The 20,741-nt window shown below is 29.5% G+C and overlaps 1 protein-coding gene across 2 annotated transcripts in view; it reads right to left on the minus strand.

Annotated features, from left to right (window-relative positions):
- Positions 1–19,337, minus strand: part of LOC123014608 — a 30,942-nt gene extending 11,605 nt beyond the window's left edge. For both annotated transcript variants that reach the window (XM_044413810.1, XM_044413808.1), the window contains exons 1-2: positions 19,204–19,337; positions 17,545–17,695 (exon numbers count right to left, since the gene is read on the minus strand). In XM_044413810.1, the coding sequence (XP_044269745.1) occupies positions 17,545–17,619 (75 nt within the window). In that variant the 5' untranslated portion in view covers positions 17,620–17,695; positions 19,204–19,337. The remainder of the gene's footprint in view (positions 1–17,544; positions 17,696–19,203) is intronic.
- Positions 19,338–20,741: the final 1,404 nt, after the last annotated feature.

A 20,741-nucleotide genomic window follows, 5' to 3' on the forward strand; every position in this document is an offset into this window, starting at 1 on the left:
TACATAAAACACTAATAATTCTGAAAAAAATAATTCCACTTTTACCTTCGGATTTTACATTAAAACGTCAAAGAGATCGTGGAAAACTTGTAATTCCACAACAACTAGTTTTTTATTCAGTGTAATTTTTTTGATTTTATTGAAATCAGATAAAACTTTTACTCTATTTGGTTATAAAATTTTAACCAAAATGAAGCTAGATCATTAGTGACTATTTGAATTTATTTCAGTTTATGTGTTACCCAAAGAAAGAAAAAATGATTTTAACATTATTTGTCTTGACTACTCCAAAACAGTCAATTTTAGAACAATAATAATTAAACAAACTTTTTGGACGATACTAAATTTTATATTCAAACAACCAAAAAAAATTAGAAAAATCTGACTTAGACTATTTTGTGGATTATACTCAAAAAAGAGTAAAATTTTACACAAAATTTCAGGAATTTGAAAAATACTTTTAACTAGTGTAATTTTCAGTATTTGATAATAATTTTCTGTGTTTATGTCCGAGTATATCTAGAAAACAAAGAATAATAAGCTGAAATGAGAAAACCGTTACTTTTGAAACGCTATGAAAGAAAAGGTGAACCTTTTCATATACACACATAAACCGGTCGTTATTGGTTTTACCTCGAAACGAATATTTTTCGTGCTTCAGTCCAAAAAAATGCCGATTTAATTCCAATTCTTTTTGTTTCAAGCGAAATTTATGTAGCGTTTCATTTCTGCGTGAAAGCTTCCCTCTGAAATGTAAATTTCCATTTTTTATGTGTGCGATATGGGTCAGTCGCATCCATCCATATTTCCAATAAAAGGTGTCTTTATGATGCAACTGATAACAGAATTACGACGCATAAACCGCATTATTATTGCTTTTCTCCGATTTTAGAACACTCTCATAAAGTTTAATTCGATTCGGTCATAATTGCGCGGGCAGAATTCCAATTTTACATCTAGATACATTTTATAACATGATAGTTATTTATGGTGAAAAAAATCTGGTGTGAACATCACACGACTTTCCTTATCCTACTTATTTGGAAAACATCCTAATAACGACAATAGTTGTTGCGGGTTTAAGTTCGGTACCCATTATTATTATTATTTTATTACATTTTACTGTTTAATAAGGTATACAGGGTGTTCCATTTTTATTGTTACAAATTTAAACAGGCGAAGAATATTCGATTTTAAGATAAAAGCTTCCTATGAACATTTATTGAAAATTACTATGTAAGGGAGCTACACTCTCTGAAAGATGTGCATTGTTTTAATGGATTTTGTTCAATATTTTAGAAACCATTTTAGATAAAATTACAAAATTTGGTACAGTTGATTACCTTTCTGGCTAAATTTATAATCAGGGGCGTCTTAAACCAGAGGGGTTTGTGATAAAAAGTACTACAACTATTTTGACTAAAGTTTCTTGTTACTTTCAAAAACAAAAATGCTAAATTTCATAGTGTTTTACAAAAAAGAGGTCTTTTGTGTTTTGCGATAAAACTTACCTTAATATTCCTGTTACACTTGTTTTGTTGTGTTTTTACCGAAAAAAAGTGGTCAAATTTGGTCGAAAATCATATTATTTTTGCTTTTTTGAACGTTTTAGCATGTTATTAAGAAAAACTCAAATTTTGAATAAGACTTCATCAAGACAAGATAAAAAATTACAAAATTAAATCGAAAATGGGGCGTTTAAGAAAGTTCTTCAGCCAGAAATGCAATTTTTTGCAAAATTTTGTTAAAACGGGTCCAAAAATTGACAAAAATTGTGCTATTTTTGCTTTTTTAAGCAGTCAAATACATTTTTGAGCTAATAAACTGAGTTTTTTCGCTAAAACAGACCAAAACTGACCAAATTAGATCGAAAATGATAATATTTTTGCCGTTCTAATTATCTTTGTACATTTTTAGTATAAAATTTTGTTCAGAAAGGTCCAAAAATTACCAAATTGGATCGAATATTATGCTATTTTTGACATTTTCGAGAGTAAAAACATGTTTTTCTGCTAAAAACTTTTTTTTCGCAAAATTTCACTAAAATAGGCCACAAAATTACTAAACTAGATTCAAATTACCGTTCTATTTTGGTCAATTTTATTGGATTTATTTTGGTGACCTAAAAATCGACTTTTTTTTTGAAAAATTTTATTCACAAGCAAAATACCATCAAGTTAGTGCACCTTTAAAAGCGTTTAACATGTTTATGAGTTAAAAGCTGTTTTTTTTTTGAAAGATTTTGCAAAATTTTGGCAAAAAATAACCAAATTTGGTCGAAAATAACATTATTTTTGACTTTTTCAGTTAAAAATGCACTTTTCCTTTCCGACATTTTGTTCAAGTAAGCCGAGTAATCTTCTAATTAGATAGGAAATGGTGTTTTTGCTTATTTTTGAGTAAAAATTTTAATTGTTTTTGATCAAAACATGTCCAAAAATTAAATAGGTAAAAAATTAATATTTCCAACTATTTTCAAACAAATTAAAACGTTTTTGAGCGAAAACAGATTTTTTTCACAAAAATTTGCTAAAATACCCAAATTAGGGGTTGAAAACGAAATTATTTTTGCCTTCTTCAAGTAAAATTTTACCCAAATGAGCCAAAAAATTAGCAAATTAAGTTGAAAATGGTATATTTTTTGGTATATTTTTTTAAAAACTAACTATTTTGGCTGAAGTTTCTTTTTAAATTCCATAGTTTTTCACAAAAAAGAGTTCTTTTACGTTTCTTCGATACAACTTTATTAAAGACGCACCCCTTTCAGAGGGTGTAGCTCCTTTACAAAACATTTTTTGATACACGTTTATAGGAAACTTTTGTCTTAAAATTGAATATTCTTTTACCTGCTCAAATTTTTAACAATAAAAACACTCTGTATTTCATGATTCTAAATAATTTTATCGATCGAACGGTGCGACCGATTTTTACCAATTGTTTCGTGCTACGTCCCCTTTCTACAAATAACTTACATACCAAATTTCAAGTTTCTATCTCCTATGATGCTGTTTAGGATAAGGAAAGTAAAAACACAGTCAGTGATAAATGAAGTTTGGTTAATTAAGCAAAGATAAACCGCAAAATAATAAACATGTATTAATCTCTCGGTTATGGAACCGTTTATGGTGCTAATAAGGCCGAGATATGGTCATATTTGTACCACAGCTTCCGCAATATTGCACACTTGTGGTTTAATCAAAATTTCTAATAGAAATATTTCATTTTCTCTAAAGTTGTGTTTTTGTGATGCATTTTATTAATTAATTCCGCCTCCAGGAGGTGCAATCGATGGAAGAGTCTTAAGCATTTTAGTGGCTTCCACCACTAAACACTCGACTAAAATGACTTTTACGGCCCATTTTCGTAAAAGCGTTTAAGGCGTTTTAATCAAACTTTGAATATTATTTGTTTCAGTTTGTTGTGAATATAAATGAATTTTTAATGTCGCATTGTGAACTTTCTTGTTGATATTTATCGATTTTTTTCACAACAAAATTAATAAAAGTTTCACTATTAAACGAGGAGTTTTAATAAGAATGTCAAATATTTAAAAACGTGGCGGTTTTAATGAAGTCAAGAATCTAATTTCAGCGAAATTTCATAAAAATTAGTTTCTGTCTGCAACGCAGACTTGTATTAATTTAGTTACGATGCAATCATGTGTGTTCTGGTAACTATTGTGAATAACATTTTGCACCCCGAAGGCTCATTTTCATTAGTTAATTGAATTCCTGAGTTTGCGTAAATTAAAGGAAATGAAAGAATAAAAACCCGGATTTTTTTCCATGGGACTTACCCTATGAGAGATATTTTAGTCAATTACTCGGTTTATTTTGCGCGAAAAGCGTTTGTTTTTAAAGACAATAAAGCGCAAATCATGTGGTGCTAATCTTATGTCGACGAGACTATTGTGTCTGAAAATACTGTAGCTAAGCTTTCGGAAACCTACTTCGAGTACGTAATATCGCGATGAAAAGTCAACGATAAATGAAAATCTCGAGTTTTTCTTTTTATGTCATTTACTACATAAAAGAAGCGAGATGTTATGGTTTCTTCGAGCGATTTTTATGTTTGAAAATATTCTTGCAACATCAGTAAATAAAACTTTTTCCTTTTTGTGTTACAAAATTTGTTATGTTTTACTCTTGAAATAATTAATTGTTGCCTATTTATGGGTAATAACTATCGATTAACTATAATTGAACAATTAATTTTAATTCACCAATTTTATGTTTAATTTAAATGGAAATCATATTTTTTATGACTGCCAAAATAAGCAGAAAACGGTTGTTTCAGATCAAAATAATTTTGTTTTTAATTAATTCCCAACATTTTTCAAATCAAAAGATTTCGCCGAAACAAGTATAGAAATTGTTGTTTTTGGTCAAAAAAAAACATTATTTTAGTCAATTTCAATTGATTTAACGCGATTTAAGCCAAAAAAATCGATTAAAAACTAAAAGTAAGAAAACGGTCGTTTCAAGTCAAAATGAAAAAATTTCGAGCGGTTTTGGCACTTTTTTTTCCAAAAAATTATCATTTTATGCCAAGATCAGACAATTGCAAACAATTTGGTCCAATTCTAGAACTCAAAGTTGACTCGAATCGAGAAATTTCGCCGAAACAAGTAGAAAAATCGTGTTTTTTTGTCAATTCTACACGTTTTTGGGACGTTTTGAAGAGAGTAAATCGACGAAATTTAAGAGATTTTGGCGGAGAAGAATGAAAATCGTCATTCATGTCAAAATAACGTCGTTTTGGTCAATTTCAATTCATTTAGAGCGATTTAGCGCGATCCAAAATTGAAAATTTTGGCAAAATAAGCAAGAAAATGTTCGTTTTAAGTCAAAATAAGGGCAATTCCGAGCATTTTTCACAAGTTTTGGAAAAAAATTGACTAAAAAGAAAAGATTTTGGCAAAAAAGCTAAACAATGATCATTTTTTGCACGTTTTGTTGAGAATAAATAATTTCAAAAAAATCGACACAAATCAAAAGATTTGCTGAAACAAGAATGGAAATTGTTTTTTCTTTATCAAAAAAACGTTACTTTGAATAATTTCATTTGAGTTAACGCGAATTAAGCCAAGAAATTGGTTAAAACTAAACACTTTGGCTGAACAAGTAAGAAAATGGTCGTTTCAAGTTAAAATAAGAGCAATTCTAAGCATTTTTGACAAGTTTTGGAGAAACATTGACTAAAAACAAAAGATTTTGGCAAAAAAGCAAGACAATGATCTTTTTTGTACGTTTTGTTCAAAATAAACAATTTCGAAAAATTTAATTAATTCTGAAACAAAAAATCGACTCAAATAAAAAGATTTTGCTGAAACAAGTATGGAAATTGTTGTTTTTGATCAAAAAAACGTTATTTTAGTCAATTTCAATTCATTAAGCGCAATTTGAGCTGAAAAATCTACTCAAAACTGGCTAAACAAACAAAAAAACGGTTGTGTAAAGTCAAAATAACATTATTTTTAGCTAATTAGAAGAGAATTTTTCAAACGTTGTGAAGCAAGAATCGACTAAATACTAAATACTAAATCTTTTGATTTTGGTCAAAAAACAAGAAATATTTCAGGTCAAAATAACACAGTTTTTAAACATTTTTATAGTCAAAGTAACGCTATTTCAAACAATTTAATTCAATTCTGAAAAAAGAAATCGATTTAAAATAAGAGATTTCACTGAAACAAGTATAAAAATTGTTGTTTGTGTTAGAAAAACGCTATTTTTAGAATGTTTTGAAGACAGAAAATCGACAAAATTTTGTCGAAAAAATATAATCGACTCAAAACTAAAAACTTTGACAAAACAAGCACGAAATAACTTTGTTTTCAGCCAATTCAGAGTGTTTTTGCACATTTTGGACGAAAATCTTTATGCATTTCAATCAATTCGAAGTCTTAAAGTCTCAAATTTATAGATTTTTGGGCGAAATAACTAGAAAAACTTTTCTCCTATGTTACAATATTTGAACTATTGTTACGTTTCACCCTGGAAATGGCACTGATTGATGGATCTGCTATTGGCAAGCATGCACGATTAATTGTTGCGTTATTATTGATAATGACTATCGATTAACTGTAATTGAACAATTACCCTTAATGCTCAAATTTTATGTGGAATGTAAATGTAAGTTTTTAAATTTATAAAAAATTCCTCAATTAGAGTAAAAATCCGTACAAAAGCATTGTGCTCTACAACAATCAAGCCCGAGGCTTTCTCAAGAGATTTGTGTATGTAACAAGCAAAAAATGTGTTTATTCTGTTTCAGCGAAATGATTATTTATTTAGAAATTTTGAAATGTTGTTCGTATTTGGAACTTTAAGGTAAGAAACAAGGCTATAAAGCAGCTTTCGCCATATTTCCTAATGGACGCGAAGGAAATAGTTGGAAAGCAACTTCGACAATAACAACCACCTTTATGTGAATTCGTGTGCAAAGAAACGCAAGATTTGTAAATATTCTGAGGCTTTTTCCCGTTTCTTGAAACCAATTTCACATCGTTTCAAATTGAGTTTTATTGCGAAAAAACTTAGGTTTTGGGATAATTTCATTATCTCGGAGAGTGCAATAACAGTAACTTGCTGTCTAAAAGCATCATTTTGTTAATGTTAATTTCAGTCCCTTATTCATTGCTCGCGTTGCGACAAACACTTAAACTCCCACAATGTCAACATTGTTACTTGGATTTTCGAGCTTTTCACTCTGATGGAATCCAATATCGAAGGATATGCGAAAATAAGCGACAACACAGCTGACGGGTGAAGGTTTTAGTCCAATTATGTGCAAATTTTCCAATTTTTCAAAATTTCTTGAAAACTGTAGTCGCATTTTTTCAGTTTTTAAATATTTTTTCACCGATTTTGCATTGATTTGCACTCTGACATTGTCTTGTAGTAAGAATCTTGTGATGGATTATTTCCGGGTCTGAAAAGTCAAAGAGGAATTTTGTGGAACAACATTTAGCTGTGTTTTCGTTCGAGACGATTCCACCAGCTTAAAACAATTAAATTTACTAGATTTGAGCTGAAAAGGTACCAAATTCTCACCTATTTTCACCAAATTGCAAAATTATATGATTTAAAAATCTCTCAAAACTGTTCAAAAACGTACTTAAATGTTCGAAAAATGAAAAATAATTTGATTTAATCTAATTCTATACTTTTTGGCAAAATTTTTATTTAATTTTGGGTAACTATTAAAGTTTGTGACAAAAAATGTATTGGCAACACTGGATTATTCGTAATTCTTAAAAATTTGTTATAAATAAAAGTTTGAACGTTTGAATTTGAAAATCAAGTTTGCCAAACTAAAATTGTAAATTTGACTCCAACTTAAGGTAAAAATGACAATCATTTACAGTGAGCCGATATTTAAGTTTTTACTTGAAAAACATTTTAAAACACTTGATAAGGGCAAAAATAATGACTTAATTTGATGTTTTTTTGATTTTTTTAGCAAAATCTTGCAATTAACAACATTTCTAACTATATTATGTGTTTTTCGTCCTATTTTTTTGACAAGATTTCACTCAAAAAGAGCTAAGTCAAATGAAACAAACAAAATAACATCAATTTAGATTTATTTTTGTTGTGTTTAAGCACAATATCCTGAAAAATAAATGATTTCTGGTTCAAAAACGAAAAATCGAGCTGAAATGATATAATTTCAATCTAATTTAATAATTTTTCATCAAAAATTTGAATGTATTTTAAAAATGTGCTGAAAGTCTGTAAAAATACAAAAATAACACTAGTTTTGGCCTAATTTAACATATTTTCGGTTTATTTTTATTGAAATTTTACAAAATAGTTCTGTTTCTGTCTAAAAACATACTAAAACGCTCAGAAATGGACAAAATAATGTACTTTTTGACCCGTTTTAGCGATTTTTTCACCTTGTTGAGTAAAATATCGTTTAGAAAAACGAAACTATCTCTGGATTTTGTTAACTTGTTTTTGAGAAAATTTAGCATTTGAGTTTCTGTATAAAAAACGTGCAAAATGCTCAAAAAATACAAAAAATATCAATAATTAAAAATCAAATTAATTTGGGTCAATACCCGATTAAAAAAAATAATTTCAAAATACATTAATTTTTTGCTGGAACTACAGTCACGTTTCTAAAAAATCATCAAAAATTATTCACCAAATCATTAAACTAGTATAAATTTTTTTACTAGACCTGGCAATTGTTTAAAATTGGAAACAAACTTCCATTACACTCGGAATTGTCAATTTGATTATTGATTTTTATCAATCGTTATCTAAGGTGAAGGTCACTGATAAATCGGGCTTTGATTAAATCAGAATTGCGAGATATTAATAGGACTGATTCATTCTTCTGGAAGTCTGAATAATCAATATCAGGGCATTTGGTGTCTTGTTAAGTGTTAATTTTGTGACAAACTTTTCAATTTCTCTTCAGAAAACAACGATTTCTAATTAGGCTAAACTTTATGGTTCAAATTAAACTTATGTGCGTGTAGGTGGATTAAATTAATAATTTTCAAGTGAATCATATTTTGTTAAGACCCTCAAGGGAAATCTTAATACCAACGTTAAACTAAAAATAGCAGTTGTCTGAATTTCAATTAAAACGGCAATCGTAAAAAATATTAATAAACATTGCGAGATTAAAACGTTCACTTTGAAAAAGCTGTGCAAATTTATTTTGACACTTTTGTAAGATAGTATAGGGGGAGGTTGAAAGATTTATTTTTTCCAAGCACACCTCGATCGCGAAATGTTTAATAATTCTGTGGAATTTATTTGTGTTTTTGTGTTTGCAAATGGAGCGTAAATCAGTTAAACAAAAGCTAATTACGGTATTGAAAATCCGATATTTCGTGATGCAAAATTAGTTAAGCGCAATGAGAGTATTATTTGGTTCAGAACAAAACTTTTAGATAAACACCTCTACAAAATGTTAAACAGTAACAAAACTCTTAGTTAAAGTTGTTCAACATGTCGTAAAGTTGTGTTTCAAAATTTTGTAAGCATGAAATCAGATTCCTTATCAAAAGCCTTTGTTTTTAATAATACTGTGTTAATATCATTTTTCATAAAATAAAAAACTTATAAAACAACTTAAATTAATTTAAAGCAAAGGTAATTTATCTTTATTTACGTTGTGCAAACTTTACATTTATTTGTTACGTCTTTCATTATGCTATAGCTATTTCTTGTAACAAAAACAATAAAAAATATTTTTTTAATTGTTAAAATTGTTTCATTTAGCCAGTTTGAAATGTCATTATGGAGCAAAAAGTAAAAAATCGTCGTTTTGGCGTTGTTTCACTCAATTCCGAGCGTTTTTGCCACGTTTTGGGACCAAAAATTGACTAAAAACAAAAGTTTTTGGTAAAAAACAAGAAGAAAGATTATATTAGATCAAAATAATGCTGTTTGACACGTTTTGTAACTAAAAATAAAAGATTTTCCCAAAAAGGGAAGAGAAAGACTATTTTCGGTTAAAATAACACTAAATTTAACAGTTGCAAAGATTTTTGGGGCCTTTTTGGGGCCAACAATTGACTAAAAACAAAAGTTTTTGGGAAACAAACAAGAAAAATAATTATGTTAGGCTAAAATTATGTTGTTTTTCGGACGTTTTGTAACTAAAAATAAAAGATTTCGCCACAAAATAAAAAAAATGACAATTTTAAGTTAAAATAACGCTAAATTTAACAGTTCCAAGGATTTTTGTCACGTTTCGAAACCAAAAAGAGTATAAAAACATAAGATTTTGTAAAAAAAGCAACAAATAATGACCAGAAAGTTTGATTAATGTTTCATAAGACTCTTTATTTACATGATTTTTTTTACAATTGAAACAGGACGTTATAGAGCCATCATCAGCTATATGTTTTACATTCCTTCAATTTACAAAATTTGATGGTAACGTCCTGTTTTAATTGTAACATGTGTTATGTAAATAATGGGAAGATCCAAATACAAGAATTTATTAAAGAAATAATCATTTTAGGTGAAAATTATGCCGTTTTTAACAATTTTGAGACAAGATTTAAAGCTAAAAATCGACTAGGAATATAAGATTTTGGCAAAAAAGCTAGAAAATGTTCATTGTAGATCAGGTCAGGTCAGGCCAGGTCATTCAAAATAATCATTTTAGGTCAAAATTATGCCGTTTTTGACAATTTTGAGACAAGATTTAAAGCTAAAAATCGACTAGGAATACAAGATTTTGGCAAAAAAGCAAGAAAATGTTCATTGTAGATCAGGTCAGGTCAGGCCAGGTCATTCAAAATAATCATTTTAGGTCAAAATTATGCCGTTTTTGACAATTTTGAAACAAGATTTAAAGCCAAAAATCGACTAAAAATGCAAGATTTTGGCAAAGAAGCAAGAAAATGTTCATTGTAGGTCAAAATAACGCTGTTTTAGAAAAAAATTGGGCGTTTTTTGGTACCTTTTATACCCTAAAAAAATCTTCATTTTATGTCAAACAATTTCGAACAATTCAGTTTAGATTTCGCTGAAACAAGTGTTTCTAGGCAGAAAAACGCAATTTTCAATAATTTTAAGCGTTTTTGGCCCGTTTTAAGTCAATGAAAGTCAAAAGTTTTTACTAAAAAAGTAGTAAAATCGTTTTATGTCAAAATAATGTTAGCATCGCTTAATCAAGCAAGAAAACAAGCGTTTCAGGTCTAAATAATGTTGTTTTCAGACAATTTAGAGCGTTTTTTGAACCTTGTAAACTTAAAAATCGAGAGATTCTATAAAAAAAAATACAAAAGTTTTAATTTTTTTTAAATTACAACTAATTTCAAGTTTAGTTTGCAATTTTTTTAAACGTTGTAAAAAAACTTGAAAAAGTGTTAAGTTTAGACCAAAAGTAATAAATGCAGAAGAATTTTTGTCTAATTTTGCCAAAATTAAAATCCCAACAGTATCAAAAAGGTATTGTTTTGTTTTGTCCTATCTTATATACAATTTTACAAAACAATAAAAATAAAAAAGGTAAGAATTTTGGAAAACAGCACCAAATTGAAGCATATTTTTTTAGTTAATAAAATGAAACAAAATGATTAAAGTAATAAAAAATTAATGAAAAAGTGCTTTGATGGAATTTTTTAGTTCATTGCAACACAAAAGCAGTGCTAAATGCCGTTCCGTCTCTCATTACAAACTCCATCAAAGGCATTTTTGGTGCAATCGCTGCTTCGCAATCGCCTTTATCTCTGATTTGAAATAACTCAAATGTCAAGACTCTTATTTTATTTTCATTAAAGACAAATTATTTCAGTCCGTGTTGTCTGTGCTAGAATTTCAGCGTAAAATCATTATTCCAACTCTGCATTACATTCAGTGCATGAAATGCAAAAGTGATAAACTCCTCGTTGGAGGCTTTTAGCGTAATCGAGTTAGCAAATATACAGTTTAGTAGCGACGACTTGTTCTCTCAAAAATTCTTGATAAATAGATGGTAACTTAAACTGCTTTCTACTCGATCGGAGAAATAATTTTTTATATCAAGGACTAAATTTGATATAGGAATTTTATCGCTGAATGAACATAACGTTGTTGGAAGTATTTTACGAAAACGTTAAACGATGTAGCGACATCGGCCCTAATGCATCACATAAATTCAGACTTAAATGATATTTGTCAGTGTTTGTTTTTTGTACTTCTTCGAGGGTATTGTGGGAGTGAAAAATTGACACTACAAGTGGGACAACAACCCATTTTTGTCTGCATTATCCTACGACTTGAAGATTTTCAACACACTTTTTTCCCTTTCACCCACTTCCAATTTCACACTCTATAAATTGATTAACCAAACCGATACGGTCCAAGTTTTGATAAAATTAGAAAAACGTGGCCTTTTTCATCCCATAATCTTGTTAATGAAATATTTATTAGTTTTTACTTTCCTTATCCTATAAGGAAATACATTACTATATGAATTATAGTTTCAAGACACTAAAAAAGAGCTAGAAACTTGAAATTTGGTATGTAAGTTACTTGTAACAAGGGGACGTAGCACGAAACAATTGGTAAAAATCGGTCGCACCATTCGGCCGCAAAGACCAAAAAAATCAATATTAAACGGTTGAAGATACTATACATAAATTCATGGGGATAAAAATTATTTTGAATCATTAAACAGTAAAATGTGATAAAATAAAAATAATAATGGGTACCAAACTAAAAACTATAATCTATGATCTATTTCGTATGTAATCCGGCATGTGGCACTAACGCAAACGTTAGGTTTGCTACTCGGATTTCCAAGGATGTTTACCAAATAAGTTGGATAAGGAAAGTCGTGTGATGTTCGCACCAGATTTTTTTATTAGTTTTTTTATTTCCTATTTTTTTCTCAATTTCTTTTCTTTCATTTTTATTGTTTTATTAAACTTTAAATGTGTTTTGCATTTGTGTGAAGAAAATTAGTTTAGTATTACAACACCTTTATTTGCTTCAAATTACAAAACAACGCTTGGTATGGGACACAAAAAGTGGCAACAAAGAGATTACTTTCATTATTTTGTGTCAGAGAGACGCAATTTGGTTTTATTAACACGAATGTGAATATAAACAAAGTGGTGGCACGTGTTTCTGGTAAATGAAAGAATAAAGTTTAATTTTTTAGTGCAATCATGTAGGGTAAGTACAGGAGAGATGAACCACAATAATTTTAATTGTATCAACATAAAAATTGATATATTCTGATGTATAGTCCATCTCTCCCGGCTTCACCCTAAAACTCATGTTGACACCTTTGAAATGTGAATTGGACTTGCTATCGCGCTTTAAATTTAATTGAATTTTTAACTGTGCGAAATTTCATTTTGACTTAAAATTAAATATCGATTTTTGTGTAAGTGAGAAATGGGTTTGCTAATAATAAAAATTGTTGCCACTTGTGGTGCAAATTGTCAATTTCTGATTTCTAATTACTTCAGAAACAATTCTCTAATTTAAACTTGATGGAAGGTTGTTAGTGGCAGTAAACAGCAAACACTATGTATGGTAATAAGCTTCTGCTTCGTACTGATATCACTGATTTATTTAACGCCACTTGTCATTTTCGTTAATGTATTGATGAATCTCCAAACGATAAAAAATCACTCATTTAGTGGCATTCATGATAAGATTTATATGTCAGCAAATGAGACTCACTTAATTTGCTACTATTGAAAGCAGCTAATGAAATGACTAATCGATTAATGGAAAGTATAGCAAAACGTCAGGGAATTTACATTTTTATTTAGTTTTTTTTCCAAAAGGATCAAAGATATTTGTTGCCACAAGAAGCTTCAAACTTTGGGGTTTTATTTCAACTGGGACCAAACTCACATTACACATTATTATTGTATGCTTGTGAGTTCGGACAAAATAACACGTCGTATTATTTTTGCATTAAAAGCCCTCAAAAACAACACAAAATTAAAATTGATAGTCCTTTTTACACCGGCAAAATTATCCCGGTTTCGGATAATGAACCAGGCTGAATATGCATCGAAAATATGTTGTAAAAAGTATAAGGGGCTCGCGGCGTTGCCGCTCGCTCCCCACTTTCATACTTTTGATTCGCTTTTTTGTAATTTGGCTCCACAATTCCTAAATCAAAATTTGCCATAAAGGGATCAAATTTCATAAAATAGCATAAAACACTCGTTTTATAAGACGTTGAAACACTCATTTTTTGGCTACGCCTCTCGGTTTTTAAACTTAAGTCTAATCTTTTGAAGCTTGTTTTTTAATATCCTATTCCAAGACACATGAGTTGGGAAATTTTCTATGAATTGTTTTTTTTGTGTTTGGATCAAAATTTTGCATTAAAATCTTTAAGAAACAACAAAAAATAATATTTTTAATGACTGTCTACTAAGCAAGACTAAAATCAAGAGATTTCGCCGAAACAAGTAGATAAATCGTTTTTTTGTCAATTCTACACGATTTTGGGACGTTTTGAAGAGAGTAAATCGACGAAATTTAAGACATTTTGGCGGAAAAGTATGAAAATCGTCATTCTTACCAAAATAACGTTGTTTTAATCAATTTCAATGCATTTAGAGGTTTCAAAATTAAAAACTTTGGCAAAATATGCAAGAAAACGTTTGTTTTAAGTCAAAATAACGGCAATTCCGAGCATTTTTGACAAGATTTGGAGAAAAAGTGACCAATAACAAAAGATTTTGGCAAAAAAGCAAGACAATGATCATTTTTTGCACGTTTTGTTTAGAATAAACAATTTCGAAAAATTTTATTAATTTTGAAACAAAAAATCGACTCAAATCAAAAGACTTCGCTGAAACAAGTATGGAAATTGTTGTTTTTGATCAAAAAAATGTTATTTTCGTCAATTTATTTAGCGGAATTTGAAAAAAGAAATCGACTCAAAGTTAAAAACTTTTGGAAAAAAACGGTCGTTTCAAGTCAAAATAACATTCTTTTCAGCTAATTGTAAAATTTTTCAATTGTTTTAAAGTCGGGATCGACTAAATACAAAAGATTTTGGCCAAAAACCAAGAAAAATGATTATTTTAGGTGAAAACAACACATTTTTATAGTCAAAGTAACGTTATTTCACACTTTTTGTATTTTAATTTTTAATAAGTGTTTTAATTTGGTGTTGGCCAAATAACGAGTCCTTTGCGTGTGTTAAATCTCTCGAATTTAATAAAAAAACAATAAACCTCATGAAATTTCCATGAAATTGTGTTGAATTTTTTGATATCCAACCCTGGGTCTTTTGTTGTGTACAAAGAACAAAGCATGCAACCCGATGCGAAACTCTTATTTCCTGATATTTATCTTGCAAATAATTTTCTTGTTTAGTAGTTTTGTTGACATGGGATCTTGCAACAAAAAATACCACTCTGACACACACTATTAATGTCTCCAACATTCACAAAAAATAAAAAAGAAATTGCTCGTTTTGTGCCTGTAACAAAACAAATTGTTTCGATATTCGTTGTTGGGAAGTGATTTTGGGTGTGATAGTTTCCATAAAGCTCTTTAACCGGTATCAATCAGGAAGTTATTTAAATTTTGGGACAAAGTCGCTTTGATGGGTTCACTAAGGGCTGTTTGAAGTCTCGCTCGCAACCCAACTTAATCATTTTATAGACAACGAACAGAAGGAACTCAGCTGTAATTGGGTTATGACAATGGCAGATAAGTAATTGTAATAAATGCTCTTAATTTAATTTTTTACAAATAAAAATACTGTCTGGAATTTCACAGTCTTGAATTAGGCCATACGTGAGTTATGATTTAATTAAATATCCAAACTTGTAATGAAATTACTCGAGGTAATGTCGGAAGTAAACGAAATTATGGCGCAAGTTTGAGGCAGAAAAAAGATTCCAGTTTGTTTGACAGCCCGAAGGCTCGTTAATTTTGTAGTAAAAGTCTTATAGAATTAACGTCAACAAGAAGCACTAATTCGTTCCCAGCGTCGCATTTCAAAGACCCAAAATTCGGACGAAAAATGCGGAATTTTACTTGTTTCAGCGAAATCTCTTGACTTGAGTCAATTTTGCGTTCTAAAATTGGACCAAATTGTTTGCAATTGTTTGAAATAGCATTATCATAGCATAAAATTACAATTTTTTGGAAATAAACGGTGCTAAACCACTCAAATTTTTTTAAAAACAAGGTCATTTTGACTTGAAACGACCGTTTAGCTAAAATTTCTAGTTTTCAATCAATTTCGTGGCTCAATTCGCGTTAAATCAGTTGAAATAATCTAAAATAACGTGTTTTTTTTAGCAAAATCAACAATTTATACTTGTTGCTGCGCAATCTTGTGATATGAGTCGATTTTTTCTTTTGAAATCGGAGTAAATTTTTCGAAATTGCTTGTATAGCATATTATTCTAAACAAAACGTGCCAAAAAATGAGCACTTTCTTGCTTTCATTTTTAGTCAATTTCTGGATCTAAAACGTGTTAAAACATGTTGGGAATTAGATAAAAACAAAATTATTTGAATCTGAAACAACCGTTTTCTTGCTTATTAGTCAGTCATTAAAAATATGATTTTCTGTTATTTCTTCTAATGCAAAATTTTGATCCAAACTCGCAAAAAAACAATTCATAGAAAATTTCCTAACTCATGTGTCAACAAGTTTCAAAAAATTAGACCCGAAGGACAAATTTAAGTCTAAAAACCGAGTGGCGTATCCAAAAATAATTTGAAATTGACCAAACTAAAGTTTTTTTGATCAAAAACAACAATTTCCATACTTGTTTCAGCGAAGTCTTTTGATTTGAGCCGATTTTTTGTTTCAAAATTAATAAAATTTTTCGATATTGTTTATTCTGAACAAAACGTGCAAAAAATGATCATTGTCTTGCTTTTTTGCCAAAATCTTTTGTTTTTGGTCACTTTTTCTCCAAATCTTGTCAAAAATGCTCGGACTTGACTTAAAACGAACGTTTTCTTGCTTATTTTGCCAAAGTTTTTAATTTTGAAACCTCTAAATGAATTGAAATTGATTAAAACAACGTTATTTTGGCAGGAATGACGATTTTCCGCCAAAATCTCTTAAATTTCGTCGATTTACTCTCTTCAAAACATCCCAAAAACGTGTAGAATTGACAAAAAATATATTTTTTGTTTTTTAGATTTTAATGCAAAATTTTGATCCAAACTCACAAAAAAACATTTCATAGAATTTCATGTGTCTTGGAATAGTATACAGGGTGCGCCAGAACTCGCGCCCCAGAGAAAAATGCCATATAAGGTAAGATACCAGGAACATGGAAATAATGTTAAAAAAAAATTATCGAAAAATTTCGAAGTTATGAGGGTTTAAAGTTTGCACTTTGACTCTATTTATTTCTGTTGGAAAAATATTTTTTTAAGTTTTTTTGCTATAGGCTATTAAAAGAGGAATCAAGGAAGCTGTATCCTAAATTGTAACTCTGTTCAATGTCATTTGTGGCTTTTATTGGCAAAATTTTTGTCCCTTTACTAAATAATTGTAAAAAAAACATATACAAGATCATCAGTATCATTAAATAGATATAAAAAATGTCAAATGTCAAAACATGTCAAAATTTTTTTCATGCTCCTGGTATCTTACCTTACTTGAAAATTTTTTCTGGGGCGCGAGTTCTGGCGCACCCTATATTAAAAAACAAGCTTCAAAAGATTAGACTTAAAGGACGAATTTAAGTTTAAAAACCGAGTGGTGTAGCCAAAAAATGAGTGTTTCAACGTCTTATAAAACTAGTTTTTAATGCTTTTTTATGAAATTTGACCTCTTTATGCCATTTTTACTTTAATTGATTTAGGAATTGTGGAGGCAAATTACAAAAAAGCGAATTAAAAGTATGAAAAACCCAAAATTCGGACGAAAAATGTAATTTCTTGTCTCTTGAGAGGCACAACGACGGTTTAAGGCGTTGAAAATTGCTCGAGTTTGGTCAAATATTTGATTTCCGGTGGCCGTAATTGCGCCAACTTTTCCTCAGTTGGAAGTTTCATCAAGCTTATTGTAAATAAATAATGGTGGGATCAAAGTCGGGTTAAAAATACCCTCGCAATCAAGACTTACAGCTGTGTAAAAGCCACATGCGAAGCTCCCTTTTCGTACCGACCTCCAACAACACCAAGAGTGTAATATAGCCATCGTCTGTCTTCTTCACTTCATTGTTTCCTAATTGTAATACTCGTTGATTGAGAAAAGTCCCGTCGATTGGTGTCAGCTGAAAATAGCAGAAAATAACTTCACGACTGACTTTAAAAGGTTCATTAATGTCTTCTCATGTTGCAAGAGTTATTGCTAACATTCATCACAAGGCTTTTTCGGGGGAGTTGATGTTTTTGTTAATATTACTTTTTCATTTAGCTGAAACTTTGATCTGAAATTTTTTTTAGGAACGCTTCAACATTAACTGGTTTTCATCTCTGAAAGGACAATCTATTTTTACTCTTTAGTGAATTGCAAAACAGGATCTTAAGTTTCATCGCGTTTTATGTTTAAAATATTCAAGGAAATTGTTAAACTTGCAAACTTCTCATGATATAACAAAATTAAAATATTTACTGTTTTACACTACTCCAAAAAAATAAAGGAACAAAAAATTTTCCTAATTTTTTTGGTGATTTTTGAAAGGCTGTAACTCATCGAAAAATGATCGTATCTAGATTTAAATTAGGAAATTTTTTTGGAATAGTATAGTTTCAGAGGAAGCTATTTTTCTTGCATTCAAAAAATAGGTATCAGAAATGTTTTTACCGAAAGCGTCGTTAAAATTGCTTTTTCACGAATTTGAGTGGCAGTTGCTGAATAATTTCGAATTTCGTCAAGCACAAATTTACAGTTTTTCAGGTTGAGTTACTAAATGATTACACGGTGTTAAGAGTTATTTTAGTTTACCTGGTTCCCCCAGCCAACTTATAAATTCTAATTTTCAGGGAGTATCATACAACCTGATTTTTTTTCACTAAAAAATGAGAATAATTTTCTTATGCTAAGCTTCAACTGGCTTTAATCTCGGATAAGAAAAGTTGTTACTTTTTTATAATTTCATTTCACTCTTTAGTAAATTGCAAAATTATAAAAAAATTACAAAAACTGGATCTTTCAAAGTTCCCTAGCGTTTTATGTTTAAAATATTCAAGAAAATTATTAAACTTATCAAAACTTCTCCAAACATAACTAAATTAAAACATTTTGAGGCAGAGGAAGGCATTAGTATCATAAAAACATATCAGAAAAAAGTTTAATAAATTTTAAGTACTACATTCAAAGATTTTATATGTTGTTGTCAAAAAACTAGTTTTTTGTTTAATCAAACTTGAAAAAAACTTAAAAAAATAGGAGAATCCAAACACAATTACATAATTAATTTATTTTATAACGAACGAAAATACACGTTTCTAAATAATTCATGTGTAAAGCTTAAAAATTGTATCCTTTTTTTAGATATTCCAAAGAGAATTAATTACGACAAATATGGCTTTTTTATTTTCATTTGCACATTCGCTTCAAATTTAGATTTGCTTTTAATTGAAAACATGAGAGATCCCCGTTTGAACTGTTTTTAAATAATTTGAAATTTTATTTTTACTCAACTAATTCAAAGATCAAAGAAAATAGCTCGCTTTGTACCACCTTTGCGTGTTTTGTTGTGAAGAAAAAGCATTTTTACAACTTTTAAATAAGCTCATACAAAATCAAACAATTTCATAAAAACACAATAATATTTACCATAAACTAGTGTAAAAAGTGAAATAAGCACGCCTACATGATTAAAATCGCACACTGAAAACACACGTGTTTTTCAGTAAGAGCAAAGTTTCAGTCGTCGTCGTCGAGCACAAATCTGACAAGCCACTGAAAACGCCGCTGGAGGAAACTGCTATATTCGCCGATCCTGAAATTTAACAAGCGCATGCTTATGCCGCAGGTGGTTGAAACTGAACGACTAGATAGTTTAACTGTTTCCTAAATGTTAAGCCCTTGTTGTAAAAAATTTAATCCAAATTAATTTTGACCAACCTTGAATAGAATTATCATAAGTTCTTAAAAAAAATAAGACATTAATTAAAAAAAATAAATCAAAGTGTTCGATAATTTTCAATTTTCAGTTTGTTTACATAATTTCCACAGTGTTTAACTTTGAAAGCTGGTCAAAGCTCGATTTGACGATAACCAGACTTGGCTTTAACAAAATTTAATTACTCCTTGAAACAAACTCAATATTTACTTTTGCTAAGTCGTAAACATGTGCATTTATTGGATTATTTCAGTTGGTATCAAGTGGATTTAAGTTTAACTAAGTTAATAAATTTTGACAGGAAATCATTCGTTTCAGGTGATTAATTTGGAATGTGCTGGTTTAATCACCGATAACGTTTAATTATACTCGCAAGTTTTAAAAATAAATTAAACTAAACTTAACCACGATATAAATCAGTTTTACAACCTTGCTACTTTAAATAAATTGTGAAGTTGTTTGCTAAATATTTAAGTTATGAGCGTTTATGTTAAACCGAGAGATGGCTGTTTTGGTAATTAGAAACTTTTTCATCGAATTAGTTGAGCATGACACAAATCAGAGGTTACGGTGCGTGGTTACATGTCAATATGGCCAGATGTTCGTTGTGTAACAACTGTTTGGATGTGTTAACATTAACCCGGCACCTCCACCAGTTTTATTCGAGTTTGAAAAATAATCACGATTTTGTGTTCTCGACGACCTCCACAAATTACACACGAGACCAACATACCTTTTTTATTTAATTTATTGGGCTTCTATGTCGTTCACACTTTTAAGCGGAGCTTAATTAAGAACAGTGAGCCACATTTGTTTGTGGATGCGGTGGCAAAGCTGGAATTTTGCTTGGTTTGGATTAAAATTGGTTTTGTGAAGTAAAATGCGATGCAAAAAAACACAGTTTCAAATATGATTTTTCGATTTTAAGATTTTTAGTCTTGTTTCTTTTTTTAAGCTTCTATTTTTAGCGCTATTTCAGAAAATTATCGATTTTTTAGTTTTTTTCACCAAAAACTACATTTTTGTATTCCCAAATATCTGGTTTTGTTTTTCTTAGTTTTTTTTGTTGCACTGGTCTATTTTTGGTAGTGTTCAATTTTTTACATTTTGTTATTGTTATTATACAAATTTCTTAGTTCTTTCTAGTAATCTTGAATTTTTTAATGTGTTTGCTTTCTTCTTCTTTTTCTTGTTTTTACCTACTTTTCACATTTTCAGCAGTTACAAACATACTATTTTCAGAATTCAA

The sequence above is a fragment of the Tribolium madens genome, unplaced genomic scaffold (genome assembly GCF_015345945.1).
Source record: "Tribolium madens isolate multiple individuals breed KSU strain unplaced genomic scaffold, Tmad_KSU_1.1 Scaffold_97;HRSCAF=244;Tcas5.2_LG3a, whole genome shotgun sequence".
Lineage (NCBI taxonomy): Eukaryota > Metazoa > Arthropoda > Insecta > Coleoptera > Tenebrionidae > Tribolium > Tribolium madens.